Source organism: Cyprinus carpio, chromosome B16, assembly GCF_018340385.1.
Source record: "Cyprinus carpio isolate SPL01 chromosome B16, ASM1834038v1, whole genome shotgun sequence".
NCBI classification, from domain to species: Eukaryota; Metazoa; Chordata; class Actinopteri; order Cypriniformes; family Cyprinidae; genus Cyprinus; species Cyprinus carpio.
The window spans coordinates 1,725,319-1,747,559 of NC_056612.1; the positions used below are offsets into that span (position 1 = coordinate 1,725,319).

General features: G+C 39.9%; 1 protein-coding gene across 1 annotated transcript; it reads right to left on the reverse strand.

Annotated features, from left to right (window-relative positions):
- Nucleotides 1-20,507: 20,507 nt before the first annotated feature.
- LOC109102509 (THAP domain-containing protein 10-like) lies at nucleotides 20,508-21,949 on the reverse strand. Its single transcript, XM_042741862.1, has 3 exons — nucleotides 21,450-21,949; nucleotides 20,924-21,053; nucleotides 20,508-20,726 (listed from the first exon to the last, which is right to left on the reverse strand). Exons 1-3 carry the CDS (start codon nucleotides 21,813-21,815, stop codon nucleotides 20,542-20,544), a joined length of 681 nt encoding a protein of 226 aa, XP_042597796.1. The 5' UTR covers nucleotides 21,816-21,949; the 3' UTR covers nucleotides 20,508-20,541.
- Between the last annotated feature and the right edge of the window lie 292 nt (nucleotides 21,950-22,241).

Below are 22,241 nucleotides of genomic sequence, written 5' to 3' on the forward strand. Positions count from 1 at the left end.
CCCTGAAAGACAGCGGAGACCAGGACAACTAGAGCCCCAGAGAAGATCCCCTGTAAAGACCTTGTCTCAGACGACCACCGGGACAAGACCATAGGAAAAAGATGATTCTTCTGCACAATCTGACTTTGCTGCAGCCTGGAATTGAACTGCTGGTTTAGTCTGGTCAGAGGAGAACTGGCCCCCCAACTGAGCCTGGTTTCTCCCAAGGTTTTTTTCTCCATTCTGTCAACAATGGAGTTTTGGTTCCTTGCCGCTGTCGCCTCTGGCTTGCTTAGTTGGGGACACTTCATTTACAGCGATATCGTTGACTTGATTGCAAATTATTGCACAGATACTATTTAAACTGAACTGAGCTATATGATGACATCACTGAATTCAATGATGAACTGCCTTTAACTGTCATTTTGCATTATTGACACTGTTTTCCTAATTAATGTTGTTCAGTTGCTTTGACGCAATCTTTTTTGTTTAAAGCGCTATATAAATAAAGGTGACTTGACTTGACTAGAAAAATCTTACGTGGGGGGCAGACCTATTAAATACCCTGAACACATCTCTGTTAAAGTTTTTAAAACATTTTATACGCATTTGTATAAATTCTGCTGTCTGTAACGGAAAGATGCCTTAAAGCTCCAATATGTAGGAATTTTGTAATAAAATTTCCGAAAATAACTTGCACAGTGTGATATATTTCCTCCAGTTGTGTACTTACAATATCTCAAAAATCTCCAAAGATTTTTTATTTCAGAGAAATTCCGATTTTAAATAACTGGCCTTCCCGGAAAAAATATGTCGCCTCTCAGTGACGCAATGTCCGCTCTATACTTTTTTTCCGGTGTAGACCATTCCACCACACCGGAATATCACATGGTCAAATGCGGAAGTGGTGGTTATGTTATACATATTGCTCTTTGTACTAAGGTAAGGATTTTTATCACGTGTGGTGACCGAGATTATGGCAGTACAATTAAATACAATCGGATATGTGTTGTTAAAAATATATTTAGTCATTACTTGCGAATGTTCGTTCAAATTTACTTTTAGAACGATTGGTTTGAGCACGTTAAACAACACGGCATTAACCATAAACACTTAACACTGCACAACATTAACCCAACAAATCATTTAACAAATAGCTGTAAGTTGTAACGGGATAATATAGTATAACATTTCACGTTCCTTGCAGTTCATTAATTATGATGACATAAAATAATACGATCATATATACAGGTAATACAAAAACGAATAAATTACCTCATCCATGATCATGATTCGTTTATCCAATTTAGATACATTGCTATGGTGAAAACGCATTAAAAACGACATCTCCCATCGTCACCTGCTTCATAGCGTCATCAAGCTTCGCCTTTGTTATTGATGGAAATGCGCCCTCTTGTGGTCAATTACAAAAGTCACATACTGGAGCTTTAACATTGATTTTTCCTCTAGAACATAAAAAAAAATAAAAAAAATAAATTAAATTGATATTTTATGTTTTGAGAATGGTCAACCCTTCTCCATTCTGCAGATATTGTTGCTTCTGGTTTGTGCATTGTTAATCACAGAAAGTCTACAAAATGTTGTCTGCCAAAAACTCTGGTCTTTTTTGTCACGTCTGTATTTCCCAAATTTAAAAAAGACTATAAAACACATTCATAGATGGATACTTTTCTGATGACTGGACTCTGTTTGGGATTTAGAACAACATAAAGAGATTGTTCAATATATTGGTAATGAATACATTCTGTGAGAATTTATATTTCAGGTTTTGATTGAATATCATGTCAGTAATGCTGAAATTGCCAGATAATGAAACTAAAAATAATTAGGCGTACGTGATGTCTCGGGACAGTTTCTTATTACTGCAATTTATATTTTTTGCTAAAATCACTGATTAACTTGATAAACCAAACTTCCCTTCTCTGTAGACATGTTCATCATTCATCTCACTTCGCAATAATAAAAATAACCCTGTCATCAAGCGGACAATTCTTGTGTGTTTATTCAATTCAATTCATTTCAATTCAAGTTTATTTGTATAGCGCTTTTTACGATACAAATCATTACAAAGCAACTTTACAGAAAATTAAGTTTCTACAATATTTAGTAGTAGCTTATCAGTGGTGACTGTCAGTTCATGGGCATATGGCGGAAATGTTCAGAAAAATCAATAAAAAGACGTAAACAAACAGACGATTAACACATTAACAGCAATTATGCAATCAAACTTATAGCAAAATGTGGTAGTTCTGTATGTTGTCTCTGGGTTAGCATCATCTGAGGTCCTCTGAGGGGTTGGCATCATCTCTTCTCAGGTGTTCTGGATCCAGACTGGAGCTTGTGTAAATCCTAGTTACATCCCGTGGCAAAGCAGAGAAACAAATAGAGACATAATTAGCGTAGCTGCTGTTCCAGCCAAGTAAAATTAATTAGTTTAACCCAAGCTAAAGAATAATAATGCACATTTGATCAGATATAACTGCAGTCCAAAATTATGAGATGCATTATTTGAATGCTTGGCCAAAGAGGTGGTGTTTTTAATCTAGATTTAAACAGAGAGAGTGTGTCTGAGCCCCGAACATTATCAGGAAGGCTATTCCAGAGTTTGGGAGCCAAATGCGAAAAAGCTCTACCTCCTTTAGTGGACTTTGCTATCCTAGGTACTATCAAAAGTCCAGCGTTTTGTGACCTTAGGGAGCGTGATGGGTTGTAGCGTGGTAGAAGACTAGTTAGGTACGCAGGAGCTAAGCCATTAAGGGCCTTATAAGTAAGTAATAATATTTTGTAACTGATACGGAACTTAATAGGCAGCCAGTGCAGAGACTGTAGTATTGGGGTAATATGATCATATTTTCTTGACCTGGTAAGGACTCTAGCCACTGCATTTTGGACTGCCTGTAGCTTGTTTATTGAGGATGCAGGACAACCACCTAGAAGTGCATTACAATAGTCCAGTCTAGAGGTCATGATTGCATGAACTAGCTTTTCTGCATCAGGAACAGGTAACATGTTTCGTAGCTTGGCAATGTTTCTAAGATGGAAGAATGCTGTTTTTGTAACATGGGAAATATGATTTTCAAAAGACAAGTTACTGTCTAATATAACACCCAGATTTTTGACAGTAGAGGAAGTAACTGTACATCCGTCTAATTGCAAATTGTATTCTACGAGATTCTGTGTAATGTTTTCTGGTCCAATAAGTAATATCTCTGTCTTATCTGAATTTAATAGGAGAAAATTATTGGTCATCCAATCTTTTACATTTTTTAACACACTCTGTTAGCTTAGATAATTTAGAAGTTTCACCTGGCCTTGTTGAGATATATAGTTGAGTATCATCAGCATAACAGTGGAAACTAATCCCGTATTTTCTAATGATATTACCAAGGGGCAACATGTATATTGAAAATAGCAGAGGACCTAGGACAGATCCTTGTGGCACTCCATATTTTACTGGTGATAAATGAGATGACTCCCCATTTAGATAAACAAAGTGGTAGCGATCGGACAGGTAGGATCTAAACCATCTTAAAGCCTGCCCTTGGATACCTGTATAGTTTTGTAATCTATCTATGAGTATGTCGTGATCTATGGTGTCGAACGCAGCACTAAGATCTAGTAAAACTAGCTGTGAGATGCAGCCTTGGTCTGATGCAAGAAGCAAGTCATTTGTAATTTTAACAAGTGCAGTTTCTGTGCTATGATGGGGCCTGAAACCCGACTGAAATTCTTCATAGAGATCATTTTTTTTGCAGGTAGGAGCACAATTGAGCAGACACAACTTTTTCTAAAATTTTAGACATAAATGGAAGATTTGAAATGGGTCTGTAATTTGCCAGTTCACTAGGATCTAGTTGTGGTTTCTTAATGAGAGGCTTAATAACCGCCAGCTTGAATGGTTTTTGGGACGTGACCTAAAGATAACGACGAGTTAATAATATTGAGAAGCGGTTTTTCTGCTACAGGTAACAACTCTTTCAGTAATTTAGTGGGTACAGGATCTAATAAACATGTTGTTGGTTTAGATGCAGTGATAAGTTTATTTAAATCTTCCTGTCCTATAGTTGTAAAGCACTGCAGTTTATCTTTGGGTGCGATAGATAAACCTAAAGTATTAGACGCTGTAGAATCTACATTTGTTATTGTATTTCTGATGTTATCTATTTTATCAGTGAAGAAATTCATAAAGTCATTACTATTTAACTGTGAGGGAATATTTAGATCGGGTGGCGTCTGGTTATTTGTTAATCTAGCCACTGTGCTAAATAAAAACCTTGGATTGTTTTGGTTGTTTTCTATGAGTTTGTGGATATGCTCGGCCCTGGCAGTTTTTAGAGCCTGTCTATAGCTGGACATACTGTTTTTCCACGCAATTCTAAAAACTTCCAAGTTAGTTTTTCTCCATTTGCGCTCAAGACTACGAGTTTCTTTCTTGAGAGAGTGGGTATAACAGTTGTACCATGGCACAGTACGTTTTTCTCTAACCTTTTTTTTGATGGGGGCAACAGCTTCTAATGTATTAGAGAAGATAGTGCCCATATTGCCAGTCATTTTGTCTAGTTCATGTGTATTTATGGGTACACAGAGCAGTTGAGATAAATCAGGCAGGTTATTTGCGAATCTGTCTTTGGTGGCTGGAACAATAGTTCTGCCCGGACGATAACGCGAAGCTATATAGTTATTATTATTAATACGCAGAATGCACGATACAAGGAAATGGTCAGTAACATCATCACTTTGAGGTACGATATCTATGTCAGTAATATCAATTCCATGCGATATAATTAAGTCTAGCGTATGATTAAAACGATGAGTGGGCCCGGTGACATTTTGCTTTACTCCAAAACAGTTTAATAAGTTAGTAAACGCAAGTCCTAATGCATCATTTGTATTATCAATATGAATGTTAAAATCTCTGAAAATTAGCGCTTTATCAGCGGTAAACAACAGGTCTGAGAGGAAATCTTCTAATTCTTTTAGGAATTCTGTATACGGCCCTGGTTGTCTATACACAGTAGCCAGAGAAAGAGATATGATAGATTTCTTTTGCATATCTGACAGTGTAACATTAAGCATAAGTATTTCAAATGATTTAAACCTGTATCCTGTTTTCTGGGTAACACTGAGAATATCACTATATATTGTTGCAACACCTCCCCCACGACCAATCTGACGGGGCTCATGTTTATAACAGTAGTTTGGTGGAGTAGACTCATTTTAGACCAATATAATCATTTGGTTTTAGCCAGGTTTCAGTCAAGCAGAGTACATCAAAACTATTATCTGTGATCATTTCATTTACAATAACTGCTTTGGGTGTGAGTGATCTAATGTTTATGAGCCCAAACTTTAAAAATTGTTTTTGTTCATTTATTTTACGTTTTTCTGGTTTAATCACAATAAGATTTTTTCTTGATCCTACATTAAATTTATATTTTGACCTCACTATTCGGGGAACAGACACAGTCTTAATAGATTGGACAGCGCAAGTACTTCTATTTAAGTGGGTAGAACAAAAGTCATCATAGCAGTTATTTGAGAATTGGCTTACTAGTCAAATGGAGCGTAGAGTTCTGGAGATGTTGTCCGACAGCAGTCCTGCTCCGACTCTGCTGGGGTGCAGGCCATCAGCGCGAAAAAGCCTAGGTCGCTCCCAGAAAAGATTCCAATTATTAACAAAGAGCAGTTTCTGTTCTTTACACCATGACAATAACCATTCATTTAGTGTAAAAAGTCTACTGAACCTTTCGTGTCCTCGTCGATACGTGGGCAGCGGTCCTGACACGATGATCGTCGCCGCGGGCGTTGTGCTGCGAACCGTCTCGATCAGGCTCCTGAAGTCCCTCTTCAGCGTCTCCGTCTGCCGCTGCGTGGTGTCGTTAACCCCGGCGTGAAGCACGACCGCTCTGGGGCTCTCGTCGGCCTTCAGGATCGCGGGTATCTGCGCAGAAACATCGAGAACACTAGCACCAGGGAAACATTGAGTGTGCACTTTAGCTTCGGCTAACGTAGCACGGACGATGGAGTCTCCAACGATCACAGCGTCGCGTTCCGTCTCGCGGAGGGGAGAGAAGCGGTTCCGTGTGGAGATCTCGAAGACCGGAGGGGGAGAAGTCGTCGCCCGGGGCCTGGCTCGCGTCCTCTGCTGCGGATGCACCCAGGGTCCGTGGTGTCCCGGCGCCGGCGTGAAGGACATCTGGGCAGATCGCATCCTGGGTGCACCGGGCCTGTGCAGAGAAAAACACACGGGGTGGAGGTGGTGGGACTGTTAGCAGCGCGCTGTATACTTACCCTGGACTTGTGAGCGTCAGCCCGGGAGGTTTCCAGCGCGGCTCTCCGCTCTCTCAGCTGGGCCTGCCTCTGCTCCAGGACCCGAATCTGCTTTTCCACGGCCTCCAGCTCGTGCTCCACCGAATGCAGCTCGAACGTGTCGTCACCTGCACTCAAAGGTAGACAAACATCCGCCATTAAAACAAGTAACAGTGAGTAAAGCAATTGTAATGTGTGTGAATAGAGTATTAGCGATGCACGCGGGTTTAACGACAACCACGCTGGTGATGCTAATGGGCTATAAGCTACTAGCGGGCTCGGGAAATCAAAATAAAACTAGTGATAACAAGGCGCTCTGATTGTTTTTTTTTTTGTAGAATACGATAGAGGATATATTCACACGTTATAGAAACGAAAATGATGGTGTATAAAATAGATTTCAACAATAAAAAAAATAGACGATAGAGAATAACGTGACGGAGCTCAAACTAGAGGCATACGACAGCAACAAACAGTTGTTTAAATGCATATATATCATTGTTATTTGTGAACGTAGGCATTTGAGGAAGGCTTTAAGACCAAGCGGAATCCTCTGCCAGCTGCTCCCACTTCACAGCGAGCACGATTCGCGCTAACTGCACCCAGGTTCAACTTATTTATCATGACCCCAACATTTAGCAAGGCTATCAATCTACCTGAAGGAAGACGTATTTCATTGTAAGTTAATGCTGTTAAATAGAGAGAGAAAAAATACATTGAAACAAACAAACAAAACCTAGTGTTGGCTATTCTTAAACTTGGACCTCATTATATTGAAGTATCAGTCCAAACCAGAAGCAACCTACATTCTTTTTGAGTGTTCTTTCATTGAAAAGTGTGCATTTTTATTCATTCACAGGCTATATGGTTGAAATAATATTTTATTTAAAAACTTTAAGTGCCATTGTTTTAAAAAAAAATGCTTTATTGACTGATGTTTCATAGACCTTCAGTTTTTTTTTATATATACTAGATTTAACTTGAATCTCAATACTATTAAACTGACTTTAAAATCTCAAGGAGTTTATGAGTTGAAACAGGTGAAAATGTCACAGTGCATGTTCAATAGCCTACATGAACATATCTTGTATAGTAACCGAAGACCTTGATTGCATGTTACCATGAAACTAACAATATAATTTGATTGTTTTTAAAATGAACAATTCCTGTATAAAATGGGACAGCAACCGTTATATATATATATATATATATAAAAATGTCATGTATAAGTTGCATTTTATTACATTCAGAAATAATAACCCTCCCTACCGCTCTAGTGGCAGAGAGTGGGCTAAACGATTGGTGTGGAGAGAGCGGAGAAACAGGAGCGGCATCCCCACCGGCAGCCATCAGTCCCGCCCCCCTTGGCGGGGCTCTCAGACTCACAAAGTTACCTTTTTCAGTCCCACCCCACCCCCTCAAGGAGGGCCGGGTGACTGGGACCTAGGGAGAGGGACAGGGCGAGAGAGAGAAGGAGGGGGAAAAGAGGAAGAGAGAGAGGCAGATGGTAGAGGTTCACTGACCCCTGGGCACGCCACCATGTGGTCCTCCGCTAGATGGATGGCCGAGTCTAGCGACGTGGGACGGTGGCACTGGACCCACTCGGCTGTCTTCTTCGGGAGCCGAGTGATGAACTGCTCCAGTACCACGAGGTCGATGATCTGTTCCACGTCACTTCCCTCAGCCAATAGCCATTTGCGGCAGGAGTCCCGGAGCTGTTGGGCCATCACGAAGGGCCGACCGGATTCACCCAAGTCCAGGGAACGGAAGTGCTGGCAATGCTGCTCGGGGCTCCGGCGGACCCGCTGGATGATGGCCCTCTTGAGGTCATCGAAGACCAGGAGGTTCTGTACCAGAAGCTGCTGTGCGGCCACCTGAGACTTGCCCGAGAGCAACGGGATTAGGCGAGACCATTGATCACGGGGCCTTCCGCTGACTTTTCAAATAGTTCGAGAACACTTCAGGGTCATCCTGTGGTCCCATCTTATGCAAGGGCAGGTGAGTGGGCACCACGGGCTGTCCGGTGGCTTCAGTATGAACCTCCCGGTCGATCCAGCTCTGGAGCCTCTCGCGGTCCTCCTGCTGGGCTTGGAGAATGGCGTGGAATCGCCTCTCCTGGTCATTTCTCAAGTTCAGCAGGGCCTGATGTTGCTCCTGATGCAAGACCGCGAGGGATGAAATGACTTCCGCAAATGGTGTGGAGGACGGGGTTTGCATGGCGGCGGCTCTCCTTCTTCCTTTCTCAGGTTTCGGCACCAGTATAACGTGTTTGTGAGTGGAAAGGAAGAGGACGGGGTCGGCTTGACTGCTGACGGTACTTTTATTGGCACAGTTCACTCTTTAACTGCTCGAGGTGTCAACAACACCAACATAAAACACAACTATCTCAATAACTTTCACTTTCTTGAGGTTTCTCCTTTTAGCATGGGTCATCCGTCAGCAGTCCTTCTCTTTCTCTAAGACTCCTGTTTCTCCTGGCGTTATATACTCTCTCCACGCCAATTACTGAAACAAGACACAGGTGTTGGTTATTTGCGTTTAACCCACTCACTCACCATTCGTCTCCTGACTCTCTCTCCCGCTGCAGACTTCGCTAAACCACGCCCCCCTTGCCACAGAGACCCAATGTCCTAGTGGTGGATGATTTGTGTATTTGACATGTTTGACATTCTTTACAATACTTCTATACATCCGCCCTGATGCTAGGCCAATACACTGTTTCAAGAAGCCAGAGTAAAGTTTTCCCAGCTTTCCCAAATGTCCGCTCAGAGGATCATCATGTGCGTACTGTAGGAACAATTGTGGTAAGGCAAAAGGAACAATTAGCTGGAGTTTTTGACCTTTTCTACCATCAGGTACACTACGAAATAGGAAACCATTTTAACGACATAGTGAACTCTGGCCATGTCAAGTGTTGTCTGTTTCCCAGCTTTATTTTCTAGTTCTTGAACCTCATTGTCATTGTTTTGAGCTGTAACAATTTGCGAGAGGTCAACTGGTAGGTTGCATGGCTGTGAAATGGTTTTGGCTGACTTTGGCTGGGTCAGTCTTTACCCCTTCATGTGTCACGATGTGTCCAAGGAATGAAAGTGATTTCTGAAAAAAGTTGCACTTTTTTACATTGAGGGTGAGACCGGCTCTATGGTGACAAGAGAAAACCTGTTGGAGATGCTGGAAATGTTCTGAAATTGTTTTGGAATACACAACAATATCATCAATACCATACAGCACTTTCCTTTTACCTCACGTAGTACCTGCTCCATCAGCCTTTGGAAGGATGCTGCAGAGTTTTTCAGGCCAAAGGGTAGACAATGAAATTCGTATAGCCCAGTAGATGTCACAAAAGCAGTTTTTTTAATATTATCTGTAGCCATTTTCAGCTGCCAGTATCCACTTTTCAAGTCTAGTGTGCTGAAAACTGTTGCTCCTTGGAGAAACACCAAGATATCCTGAATTTGAGGCATAGGATAAGCATCTAGATGAGTCTTGGCGTTAAGACCTCGATAATCTACACAGAATCTGGAACCTCCATCTTTCTTTTGAAGTATGACAACGAGTGAGGCCCACAGTGAAGTAGACAGTTGGGTGATTCCCTTATCCAAGAGATCTTGAACTTGAGATTTGATGAATTGCTGCTTCTCTAGGTAAACCCTGTAAGCACGCTTTCAGAACCGAATTTCATCTACGGTTATAATGCAATGCTGTACACAGTTAGTTCGTCCAATCTGCTGAGTACACACAGTAGGCCAGCTTAACATAAGATCCTCCACTTCCTTCTGTGTCTTGAGATCTGTGTCCAATGATTGGGCTAGCCGTAGAATCTGTTGGCGAGTTTCTTCATCACAAGTGGATCCTGGAAGTGCAGGGTAGAAATATGTAGAATGTTGTGCTATTGAAAAGGAAAAACTTTTGGTTCTGGTATAGCAGGCATACTGTACTGGACTTTGTGGAAATCCAATAACATCTTGGACACTAACAGAAAATCAATTCCTAGAATGACTGACACCGATCAGAATCTTGCATGATGGAATTTTGCTGGACCTGTCTGCTGCTTTTGACACCGTTAATCACCAGATTCTCCTGTCCATCCTCAGAAAGATGGGCATCTCTGGAACCGCACTACAGTGGCTTAACTCCTACCTTTCTGATAGATCCTTCATGGTGTCTTGGAGGGGTGAAGTTTCTAAGTCACAACAACTTGCTACTGGGGTTCCTCAAGGCTCAGTACTTGGACCACTTCTTTTCTCCATCTACATGACGTCATTAGGATCTGTCATTCAGAAGCATGGCTTTTCCTATCACTGCTACGCTGATGACACTCAACTCTACTTCTCATTCCAACCAGATGACCCGACGGGTAGTTGCTCGCATTTCAGCCTGTCTGAGTGACATTTCTAGCTGGATGAATGATCATCACCTTCAGCTCAACCTTACTAAGACTGAACTGCTGGTGATTCCAGCTAACCCATCGTTTCATCACAACTTCTCTATACAGCTGGGTTCGTCAACCATAACTCCTTCCAGGACAGCCAGAAACCTAGGAGTTGTGATGGATCATCAGTTAAGCTTCACATACCATATTGCTACAACGACCCGGTCCTGCAGATTTGCCTTATACTACATTAGGAAGATTAGACCCTTCCTGTCAGAGCAAGCCACCCAACTTCTTGTTCAAGCTCTTGTTCTCTCCAGACTGGACTATTGCAATGCTCTCCTGGCGGGCCTTCCTGCATGTACTATCAAGCCTCTACAACTGATCCAGAATGCAGCAGCGAGGGTTGTCTTCAATGAGCCAAAAACAGCTCATGTGACTCCTCTCCAGTTCAGGTTACACTGGCTACCAGTAGCCGCTCGCATCAAATTCAAGGTACTGATGCTTGCCTACAAAACGACCACTGGCACGGCGCCAACTTACCTAAACTCACTAGTTCAGTCTTATGCACCCTCCAGAAGTTTGCGCTCTGCAAGTGAACGACGCCTTGTGGTGCCATCCCAAAGAGGTTCAAAATCACTCTCACAGACTTTTTCCTGGACTGCTCCCAGCTGGTGGAATGACCTCCCGATCTCAATTCGAACAGCTGAGTCTTTACTCATTTTCAAAAAACATCTAAAGACTTATCTTTTTCGCCTGCACTTAACCAACTAATACTAGTACTTACCTTTTTCTTTTTCTTGTCTATCATATTCAAAACAAAAAAAAAAAAAAAAACACCCTGGCTACGTGTTCTGTACTACAGTCGTGGCCAAAAGTTTTGAGAATTACATAAATATTAGTTTTCAAAAAGTTTGCTGCTAAACTGCTTTTAGATCTTTGTTTCAGTTGTTTCTGTGATGTACTGAAATATAATTACAAGCACTTCATACGTTTCAAAGGCTTTTATCGACAATTACATGACATTTATGCAAAGAGTCAGTATTTGCAGTGTTGGCCCTTGTTTTTCAGGACCTCTGCAATTCGACTGGGCATGCTCTCAATCAACTTCTGGGCCAAATCCTGACTGATAGCAACCCATTCTTTCATAATAACTTCTTGGAGTTTGTCAGAATTAGTGGGTTTTTGTTTGTCCACCCGCCTCTTGAGGATTGACCACAAGTTCTCAATGGGATTAAGATCTGGGGGAGTTTCCAGGCCATGGACCCAAAATTTCAACATTCTGGTCCCCGAGCCACTTAGTTATCACTTTTGCCTTATGGAACAGTGCTCCATCGTGCTGGAAAATGCATTGTTCTTCACCAAACTGTTGTTGGGTTGTTGGAAGAAGTTGCTGTTGGAGGGTGTTTTGGTACCATTCTTTATTCATGGCTGTGTTTTTGGGCAGAATTTTGAGTGAGCCCACTCCCTTGGATGAGAAGCAATCCCACACATGAATGGTGTCAGGATGCTTTACTGTTGGCATGACACAGGACTGATGGTAGCGCTCACCTTTTCTTCTCCGGACAAGCCTTTTTCCAGATGCCCCAAACAATCGGAAAGGGGCTTCATCGTAGAATATGACTTTGCCCCAGTCCTCAGCAGTCCATTCACTATACTTTCTGCAGAAGATCAATCTGTCCCTGATGTTTTTTTTGGAGAGAAGTGGCTTCTTTGCTGCCCTTCTTGACACCAGGCCATCTTCCAAAAGTCTTCTCCTCACTGTGCGTGCAGATGCGCTCACACCTGCTTGCTGCCATTCCTGAGCAAGCTCTGCACTGGTGGCACTCCGATCCCGCAGCTGAATCCTCTTTAGGAGATGATCCTGGCACTTGCTGGACTTTCTTGGACGCCCTGAAGCCTTCTTTACAAGAATTGAACCTCTTTCCTTGAAGTTATTGATGAACCTATAAATTGTTGATTTAGGTGCAATCTTAGTAGCCACAATATCCTTGCCTGTGAGAGCCATTTTTATGCAACGCAATGATGGCTGCACGCATTTCTTTGCAGGTCACCATGGTTAACAATGGAAGAACAATGATTTCAAGCATCACCCTCCTTTTAACATGTCAAGTCTGCCATTCTAACCCAATCAGCCTGACATAATGATCTCCAGCCTTGTGCTCGTCAACATTCTCACCTGAGCTAACAAGATGATTACTGAAAAGATCTCAGCAGGTCCTTGAATGACAGCAATGAAATGCAGTGGAAAGGTTTTTTTGGGATTAAGTTAATTTTCATGGCAAAGAAGGACTATGCAATTCATCTGATCACTCTTCATAACATTCTGGAGTATATGCAAATTGCTATTATAAAAACTTAAGCAGCAACTTTTCCAATTTCCAATATTTATGTAATTCTCAAAACTTTTGGCCATGACTGTAGACTAACTGAGACTTGTCATAGCACTTGTATACCGTTGTTGTTCTCTCGTTGATCTGATTGTTTCTACTGTTCTCATTTGTAAGTCGCTTTGGATAAAAGCGTCTGCTAAATTATTAAATGTAAATGTAAATGTAAGTTACATCTACAGACTGCCCTTGGACTTCACATCTCCAACACACTTTGCCTAGAGAGTTTTGTCTCTGTCCACTGGCCAACAGGAACGTCTGGCCTCCACTGGGTTGACATTCTGGTGACTTAACCTGTCAACCTGCACCTAGACGCCGGCGTCCTCAACTTCCCTTGTTTGCACATGTCAATATTTACAAATAGATTAAATGAAACGGGACAAATTTAATCTTGACAAACTATATATCATTATAAAGATTTAAGCCTCAAGCATCGATGACAGATCGCTGTTTTTCAATGGAAAGCTTATAAAGAAAGGTAAGGGTCCACTGAATGACATCTCATGATGCACGTTTAGTCCAACGAAGCAATAACGTTGTAATATGGATGATAATTCCTTTGTTTACATTACAGTTCTTCAGGGACAGAATTGTTTGTGTCCGTTATGGAATAACTCACGCTCAGAAACTGCGTCTTGGTAGTAAAAAAATGGCATGGTTTTGTAGCATACAGTGTCACAAACAGAATGAGATGATCCACAAAAAAAAAAAAAAGTGAAAGATAGGCCGAAGATTGTTTATTTGAATTCTGACGCTCTCTCGTGACGGCTCGTGACGCGCGCTCTGACGCACCTGTCATCTTATGGAGGCGGAACTTAGCGATCGCCTTTTCTTTTATTTTTTTATTTTTCAATATTTTTTCACTGGTGTCAAAAGTATTCACATTCATTACTCAAGTAGAAGTATAGATACTAGGGTTTAAAAAGACTTTTGTAGAAGTTGAAGTATCAACTCAAGATTTTTACTCAAGTAAAAGTATAAAAGTACTGGTTTCAAAACTACTTACAGTATAAAAGTAAAAGTAATGTAAGGAAAAAAAATGCCATTAAGAACAAAAGCTTAGGTCGCGCCACAGGGGCCTATTTTGCACTACCCCACCTCCTCAAAAAAACATTTTTCTAAAGACCATAGGCCATAATGACTATAATGTTATATTAAAATGTTAATGTTGAAAAATTTGGGATGCACTAGGCTACCTGTTTCAGCCGCATATATGCCCAATGAAAATGAACGCACTTTAGTACAATGCAAATACATTAAAGAACTAGAGATATGATGACTAGTTGCCTATAAGTATTGTAATGGTGCAAAAAGTCAAACTTCAGAGGCATATCCTCAATAACCTTTAATGGAATGTAAATGTACATCCAAGCTTAGCTGCAGGAATCTGCGAGGGCAATGGACAGGAAAATTGGTGTACCCAGGGCAGGCTTAGTAACAAGTACCCTTGTATGGTTGTCTATATACAATAAAAAGGCTGTGGGAAACACTGAATGATTAATCCAAGTGATTAATCAAAAAATAAAAATGAAAAATAACTCATAATCCTAATACCTTCTTGATTGATAGCTTCCTGTATTCGCTACATATGTCTGCTATGTCCAGTGTTGGGGGGGGGGGGTAAACGAGTTACAAAGTTGGTATAGCCTACTTATCACAACATTGTCAATCGCAAACGCTAATTTATTCAAACGTCTCACTACCCGAACTACCTACAGTAACTTAATTTTCGGAGGAAGAAGAGAAAGCACCCATTTGATAAATGAGCCAGTAGTGAGAAATAATAACTTTTAAGAAATATATTTTTTGATAAACGAACCCAACACTGGCTATGTCCTTGCTGGAGTGTGATGTGATTTGTGTCATGTTCAGGTGTGATGGATCGCGTACAAACCAATAGGGTGTCGGAATGGTATATGTTTATACTTCTCATCCAACCACAATCAAATTCACTTCATCCGGATGGCTCGATTTATTTGGATAGGTTTTTTTTTTTTTTTGAATGATGACAAGCCGGAATGAAAACAAGGCAAAATGAAACAGCAGTAACGCACCTATTTTTAAAATGTAAGGAGTAGAAAGTACAGATAATTGCGTGAAAATACAAGGAGTAGAAGTAAAAAGTCGGCTGAAAAGTATAGATACTCCAGTAAAGTATAGATACCCAAAATTTCTACTTAAGTAAGGTAACGAAGTATTTGTACTTCGTTACTTGACACCTCTGCATTTTTTTATATATGTGTGAGTGTGTTTTATGTTGAATGTGCCTGTATCTGCATGATTACCATCTGTTTGAGCGCAAATCAGCTCGCTATTACTGTGTAATCACAGCTATCGATGTGAATGCCATCTATATGAATAGAGTGTGATTTATTGACTTTATGGCGCATTTATATGATTACCATCTCTATAACTGGCCATCAGCAAATATTTTCATTGTAATTCATTGTAAATGCTGCATTTCTAGCAATCTCAGGATGTTCTGTAATTGGCATACAAAGTTAAATCTTTTTTATTTTTCTTATTTTTCTTACTCAAATTATTCTTATTGTATTTTTCTAGTGCTCAAATAAATCACTTATATGATGTTTAAGTTCCTGTCTAGTGTTTTATAATTGAAAAAATATGCAGTGGTATGTTTAATGACTAAAATAGTTTGTAGAACCCTTCAATATAGTTGGTAAATATTTTTTATATTTGTGGGGGTTGGGGGGAACTAGGCATAGTCTCAGAAAAATGGTTGCAGGAATCTCATTTTTCGTGATATCTCCTTCAGATTTGAAATTAAACTCATTAGACATTTGACTTTCAACCCATTATTTTTCTAGATTGCTCAAGGACTGATTTCATGTATTTTTATATCAAATTAAAAAAATTTTTAAAAATCAGTGTGGTAGAAAAATTTTCAAGGCACTTCAGTGTCTATAACTTTTAATATTTTTGAGCATCATCAACTCTGGTTTATAAAAAGTACAGCCCAAAGGGTCTTCTTTCCAAAGACACCAAATTATGTGTGTAACACACTGAAGTAAGGAACTGTTACAATTTTAAGTTAGGTAGGGCACTTTCAGCTGTGAGTCCCATAATGGGGGGTGCTGGCTAACAGGCTAACCATTTCCATAAAGACTCTTGGATTAGTGAGAATGTGCTTCCAGTGTCAACAATGGCAACAACATAGCTGTCTCTGAGAATTATGAGAAGGGAAATGTTCTTATAAGCATGATGGTCTAGGCTTTGGTAGAGCAGCACAACATGGTTGCCAGCCTGTGCACTTGCGCTGAGATTCTTGTATCATGGATGCTTTCTTCCTCTGTTCTACACAATTGACCTGACTCCAATACCTTTTGGACTCATCAAAGTCTCTTTCAATTTGTGTCCCAATCCTGACTAAATCTCCCACATCTTTGACAGTTCCTCGTAGTAAACTGGTGAGTCATTGACTGCAGCTCCTCAAGATTGCCTGAACCACTTCTTTCTCTGTCCTATCTTTTTTCCAATTGCAGACACAGAGCACAATACTGAAACGTGAAGTCCCTGAAACTTTCCTTGGCACCTTGTTTCCGTTCCAGCAGTTTCCTGAATGTTAAATCCCTGTAGTTTACACTTAAGAATGAATGCATGAATTGCTCCTTGAACTGTTTCCAGTTGGCCACACTATCTGCCAACAACCAATCTTTGGCTGTCCCTTTTCGTACCACCGAGAGTGAGGCCAGGATTTCTCCATCACTGAGGGGACGAACATCAAAATATTCCTCACACCGCTCAGTGAACACTACTGGGTCATCCTCAAGGGTATTGCTGAAACTGAGGAAATCTAGTTTTATTGGAAGGCTATACTGGATTGAAGACTGGTTGCTCTGGTTTTGAACTTGGCTTGACTGTATGCTATATGTCCTGTTGCTATGTGGAGCATGGGTATCACTAGGTAGATGGGTTGCCGGGACAATAGGGGTAGATAAAGACAATCTCAGTGGTTGAAATTTTTGCTCCAACTGCCGATCTTTTCTTTTTGTAACCAAACGCTGAGTGGTTACAGTGTTCTCATTGCATAATTAAACAGCATATCCTGCACATTCATGCAACCAGGGTTACATAACCTACATGTTTTCTGGTAGTTTACTTCTATAAATCTGGAGTTGTACATAAAACATGCTGTACTTTTTTTTTTTTTTTTGCTTGTTGAACATTATTAAAACAGCCTGGGATTCCCACTGTAATGTAGAATTAAATCCATTACGATCCAATTACATTTCTCTCCCTTGACAGCCCTTGACAGTCCTTGGTGACTGAGTGCATAATCTCCAATTGAATTTGTGTGAAATTAAATTATACAAGCATCAACGTGCAGGCATAATACAGATCAGTAAATAGGCTTGATTTATTGGACAGCCAGTCGTAATGACACCGAAGGGTATGGAATGAAGATGTGTGTAGAATGTACTGGTGATGTAAAGGTGTGTGTGTTTGTAGCCTGTAGTCATCTAGATTATTATTTTTCTTCACAAAAGCCACAGAGGGACAGAAAGACGTAATTGTTCAGAGCTTGATCACTTTGCTTCAAACTCAACGGCATTGTCATTTCACATCTTTATTGTGAGAAGGCATTTTCTTTTTGGGTGTGAGGTTAATAATAAAAAAAATGATATGCTTCAGTAGAGCAGATAAATCATGTCAAACACAGCTGGGCCACCAGGCCTGCATCCGGCCACCACAGAGCTAAATTGATGGTTGTTTCATTGGAGAGGACATGAAAAACTGCCCCTTTTTCTTTACTGTATGACATGAATAGGGTTCTAGGTGTCGCCTATTTTTCACTACATCCCCCACTGTTCTGACTGCAGAGCCGAGTGACAGCTGGATGTGAGACAGCACAGATGTAAAAAGACTCTGTGGAATGATACATTCAAATAGCATCTTAAACATTGTCTGAGCTAGTGTTTAGAATTGTTTGCCTGGGGATTATTATAGCATCAAAGCTGTCTGAACACACTAATAGACAGGTACTGTAATACACATATTTGGTACAGAGAACATGCGGCATATTTTTTGTTAATGAATGGCTTTTACAGTTTTTAGAGAGATCAGTTAGATAGTAGATGGATTGAACCTTTCAACCATGCATCTGACTTTCTGTGTAAGATAAGGGATATTAGAAGGGGTCAACTGTAAAAGAAGGTCTCTGTCATAATTTATTTACAGAGCTAGTCTAAATAGACGTGACTCATCATTGTCTATAAGAGACTTATGCAGCTGAGATTTACATCTATTTTCTCTATATGATGGTGGTGTGTTGTGAATAATGTGCCGTGTACACGCAAAAAAATGAGTTGGAAAAGTCATTTGATTGAATTCTAGTAAAAGAGAAAGAACTGCAATGCTCGGGCAAACCTCTACAGAGCTGATGTTGCTATAGAGTTAGAACGGTGAATGCGGTTAGCTTTCATAGAAAGAGAATGATATGCGCCAAATGACTTGCTGTAGAAACCAAATACTTAAATGGTTGTGGACGAAATAGCTCAACCCAAGAGCCAGCGCAAACGCAATGACATGTGAAATAAAACGTCCTCATGTATTAAAGACGAGTGGTTTGATTAAATGCTGGAAATAGCTGATGATGGGCACAGAACGGTAACAAAACTCAAGAGACCTTTACAGTCACTCACAGGTGTATTGTGCTCTATTTAGTCTCTTATGCTCATCAAGGCTGTATTTATTTGATCAAAAATATTATTTGAAAAAAAAAAAACAGTAATATTGTGAAATATTTTTACAATTTCTAATATTGGTTTCCTATTTTAATATAGGCCTGCTTTAAAATGAAGGCTAATTTATTCCTGTGAAACAAAGCTGAATTTTCAACATCATTAATCCAGTCTTCACTGTCACATAATCCTTCAGAAATCATTCTAATATGCTGATTTATTATCAGTGTTGAAACTGCTGTGCTGCTTAAATCTTTTTGGAACCTGTGATACTTTTTAATAAAAATTTAAAAAGAACAGCATTTGTTCAAAATATAAATATTTTCTAACAATTTAAGTCTTTACTATCACTTTTTATCCATTTAACACATCATTGCTGAAATAAAGTATTAATTTCTTAAGAAAAAAAAAGAAACAATTTTACTGACCCCAAACTTTTGAATAGCAGTGTATATTGTAACACAAAATGTAGATTTTGAATAAACACTGTTCTTTTAAACATTTTAATTAATCAAAGAATCCTGAAAAAAAGTATCACAGGTCCCAAAAGCAGCAAAACTGTTTCCAACGTTGATTATAAGTCAGCATATTAGAATGATTTCTGAAGGATCATGTGATCATGTGAAGACTGGGGTAATGATGCTGAAAATTCAGTTTTGTTTTCTCAGGTAAACTAAAATATACATCATTTAGTTACATCAAGGGTCAAATCAAATATAAATAGCACATTAAAGTTAAAAGTTACATACTGTTTTGTGTGTGCACTGTACAGGTCTGGTATATAGAATGTTTTTGCTCAGATGGCCGAAATATCTGCCCAATAAAGCAAAGTTCTGCTCAGCAAGAAAAAAAAAAAAATAGAGGGAACATTGATTTACAGATTAATTCAGTCAAAACACATTTTCTAAAATTTTTGTAAAATGCTTAACAATGTTTTCTTTTTTTTTTCTTTTTCCTTTTTTTCATTATTAATATCAAGAAAAACATTCCATACTAATTTATGCAATAAATACAGTGGGTGTAGTCCGAACTTTTTATAACAGTTTTTAACTCCTCTGACTTAAGTTAAGGTCATTCTGACTTACCTTTCAGAAAAAATTTACCGTTTTGACTGGTCCTGTTAAAAAATGTGCACGTATTATAAAAAGTTCTGTCAGGACCTGGGCCCATATTCACAAAATTTCTTAAGGGTAAAAGTAGCTCATAACTTGCGGATATGGGAGAAAATCTTAAAAATAATGGGTGTGTGAGTACTAAATTTAGGAATTTAAATTTTTGTTCTAAGAGGATTTCACAAAGCATTTTAGTGCTAAAACTAGGTCTTAAATCTGTGAAATGTTAGGAGTAGTGAAGAGGACCAACCAAACCACAAACTATCCAAAAGTGTCTGTTGCCGGCAATCTGCCTCGAAACGTAAATATTTTTAGAAACATTTGACGATAATGCGCTTTAAAAACGTATCGTCTTTTGTTTTTGGAGGTTATAGCAACTCAAATTTCAGAATCAGAATCAGAATGAGCTTTATTGCCAGGTATGTTTACACATACGAGGAATTTGTTTTCGTGACAGAAGCTCCGCAGTGCAACAGAATGACAGCGACAGAACAAAAAACACACAATAAAAGAATAAAAAATACAAAAAATACAAATATGTAGGTAAGGAATGACGATATACAAATTGACAATTGTATGGCAGATATACAGGTCCTTCTCAAAAAATTAGCATATTGTGAAAAAGTTCATTATTTTCCATAATGTAATGATAAAAATTAAACTTTCATATATTTTAGATTCATTGCACACCAACTGAAATATTTCAGGTCACTGATGATGACAGAGGGATCCTCTTCTTCATCAGTTTGTTCAGGACTAGTGAGGGGGGTGGAAGTTTGCATCCTGAAAGTCATTTGAGTCCCCACACTGACCATCTTGGGCTTTAGGTTCACCTGCACAGCTGTGGCAGAGGCAGTAAACACCCACACATATGACAATCATGGCAAATCTAAGAGGTTATGTTTTGGTGTAGGCTATGTTTTAATTTCATCAACATGTATGGAAATGTCCTGCATGCATAGAATTTGGCAACGTATGTTGTAGACAGCATATCAACCACTCAAACATTGAATCATCCCAGAAATACCCAAGATTTACCGTGAGACATTCCAGGGGGCTTCAAATTACATTGTGTCACTGTGTCACAAGTGGAGGAGGAGGGCAAGGGGTCATCTATCATAGCACCGACACTGTCCGCGGTCTCCTGCATCGAGGCATCTGTCAACATCTTGCGAAAAGAAATCCAAAATGGTCAGCAACACGATCACGGTTAAATACATATGAAAGAAAACTGTAATAGTCAATTTCCATCCAATTTAAATCAAGCAGCTAAATCAAACACACACACACACACACAAACAAACACACACTGTTGTGAAAGTCGCTTCATTATCACCAGTGATCCAAACACTAACTTTAGCCAAGGCGTTATCTAGCTAAATATCTAGGCGCTAACTAGCTAAATATGCCAAGCTTCTGGACATTGCACTTTTATTTTGGTCCATATTCATGAATCACGAAATGTGCTTTTCTGATGTCAGACTGATCATGACTGTAGTGGAGGAGAAACACGGTATGTAGTATACACAGGGATAGCTAACGTAAACATTAGCATGAGGCTTACCTTAGCCAGCTCTCGCTTGCGGCGGGTGGCACCGATGTTAGTGCTTCTCGGTCTTGGGGCAGGGCAGGCAGAGAGGTGCGTGTGCACAGACGGCACAGTGGTCGGAATAAGCTGTACATAGCTCAGCCTCTTCAGCCCAAGAGAAACCATCCTGATATCCCCTGGGTCGTAATCCTCCTCCCTGAAATGCGTGCTACAGATCTTCGAGTTTGTGGTGATGGAGGTCATTGAAAAATTTGCCCACCTAACACGGACAAATTGTACCCACTGTCTGAGGGTTGCCTTGTCCTTCATGGGGAAGCCATGGACCCTGTGTCCTGTTTGGGTGGAGTTTTTACACCCAGCACAAACACAGTAGTTCACCATTGTCAATCTACCTACTATATATTTCTATCTATTTATCTGTCTAGCTGCTAGCTATCTATGCTAACGTTATGCTATCTGGTTGTCTGCCTATCTATCTATCTATCTATCTATCTATCTCTCTGTCTGTCTGTCTGTCTATATATCTCTCTGTCTGTCTGTCTGTCTGTCTATATATCTAGTCTATCTATCTATCTATATCTATGTATTTATCTGTTTATCTATAATCTGCGCTATCTGAATACTCTCGTCTACTAGTCTCTCTAGTCACTCTCAATGCTCTCAAGGCGGGCTTTGGTAAATTCTCTCCCCAAGGTGACGTAATGCAATGCATTGTGGGGGAAAGGAGAATCATTGGAAAACCCCTGTAAGATAGTACCTACTTTTTCATATTATATTCCATTTTGTGATACCCAACAACATAATATA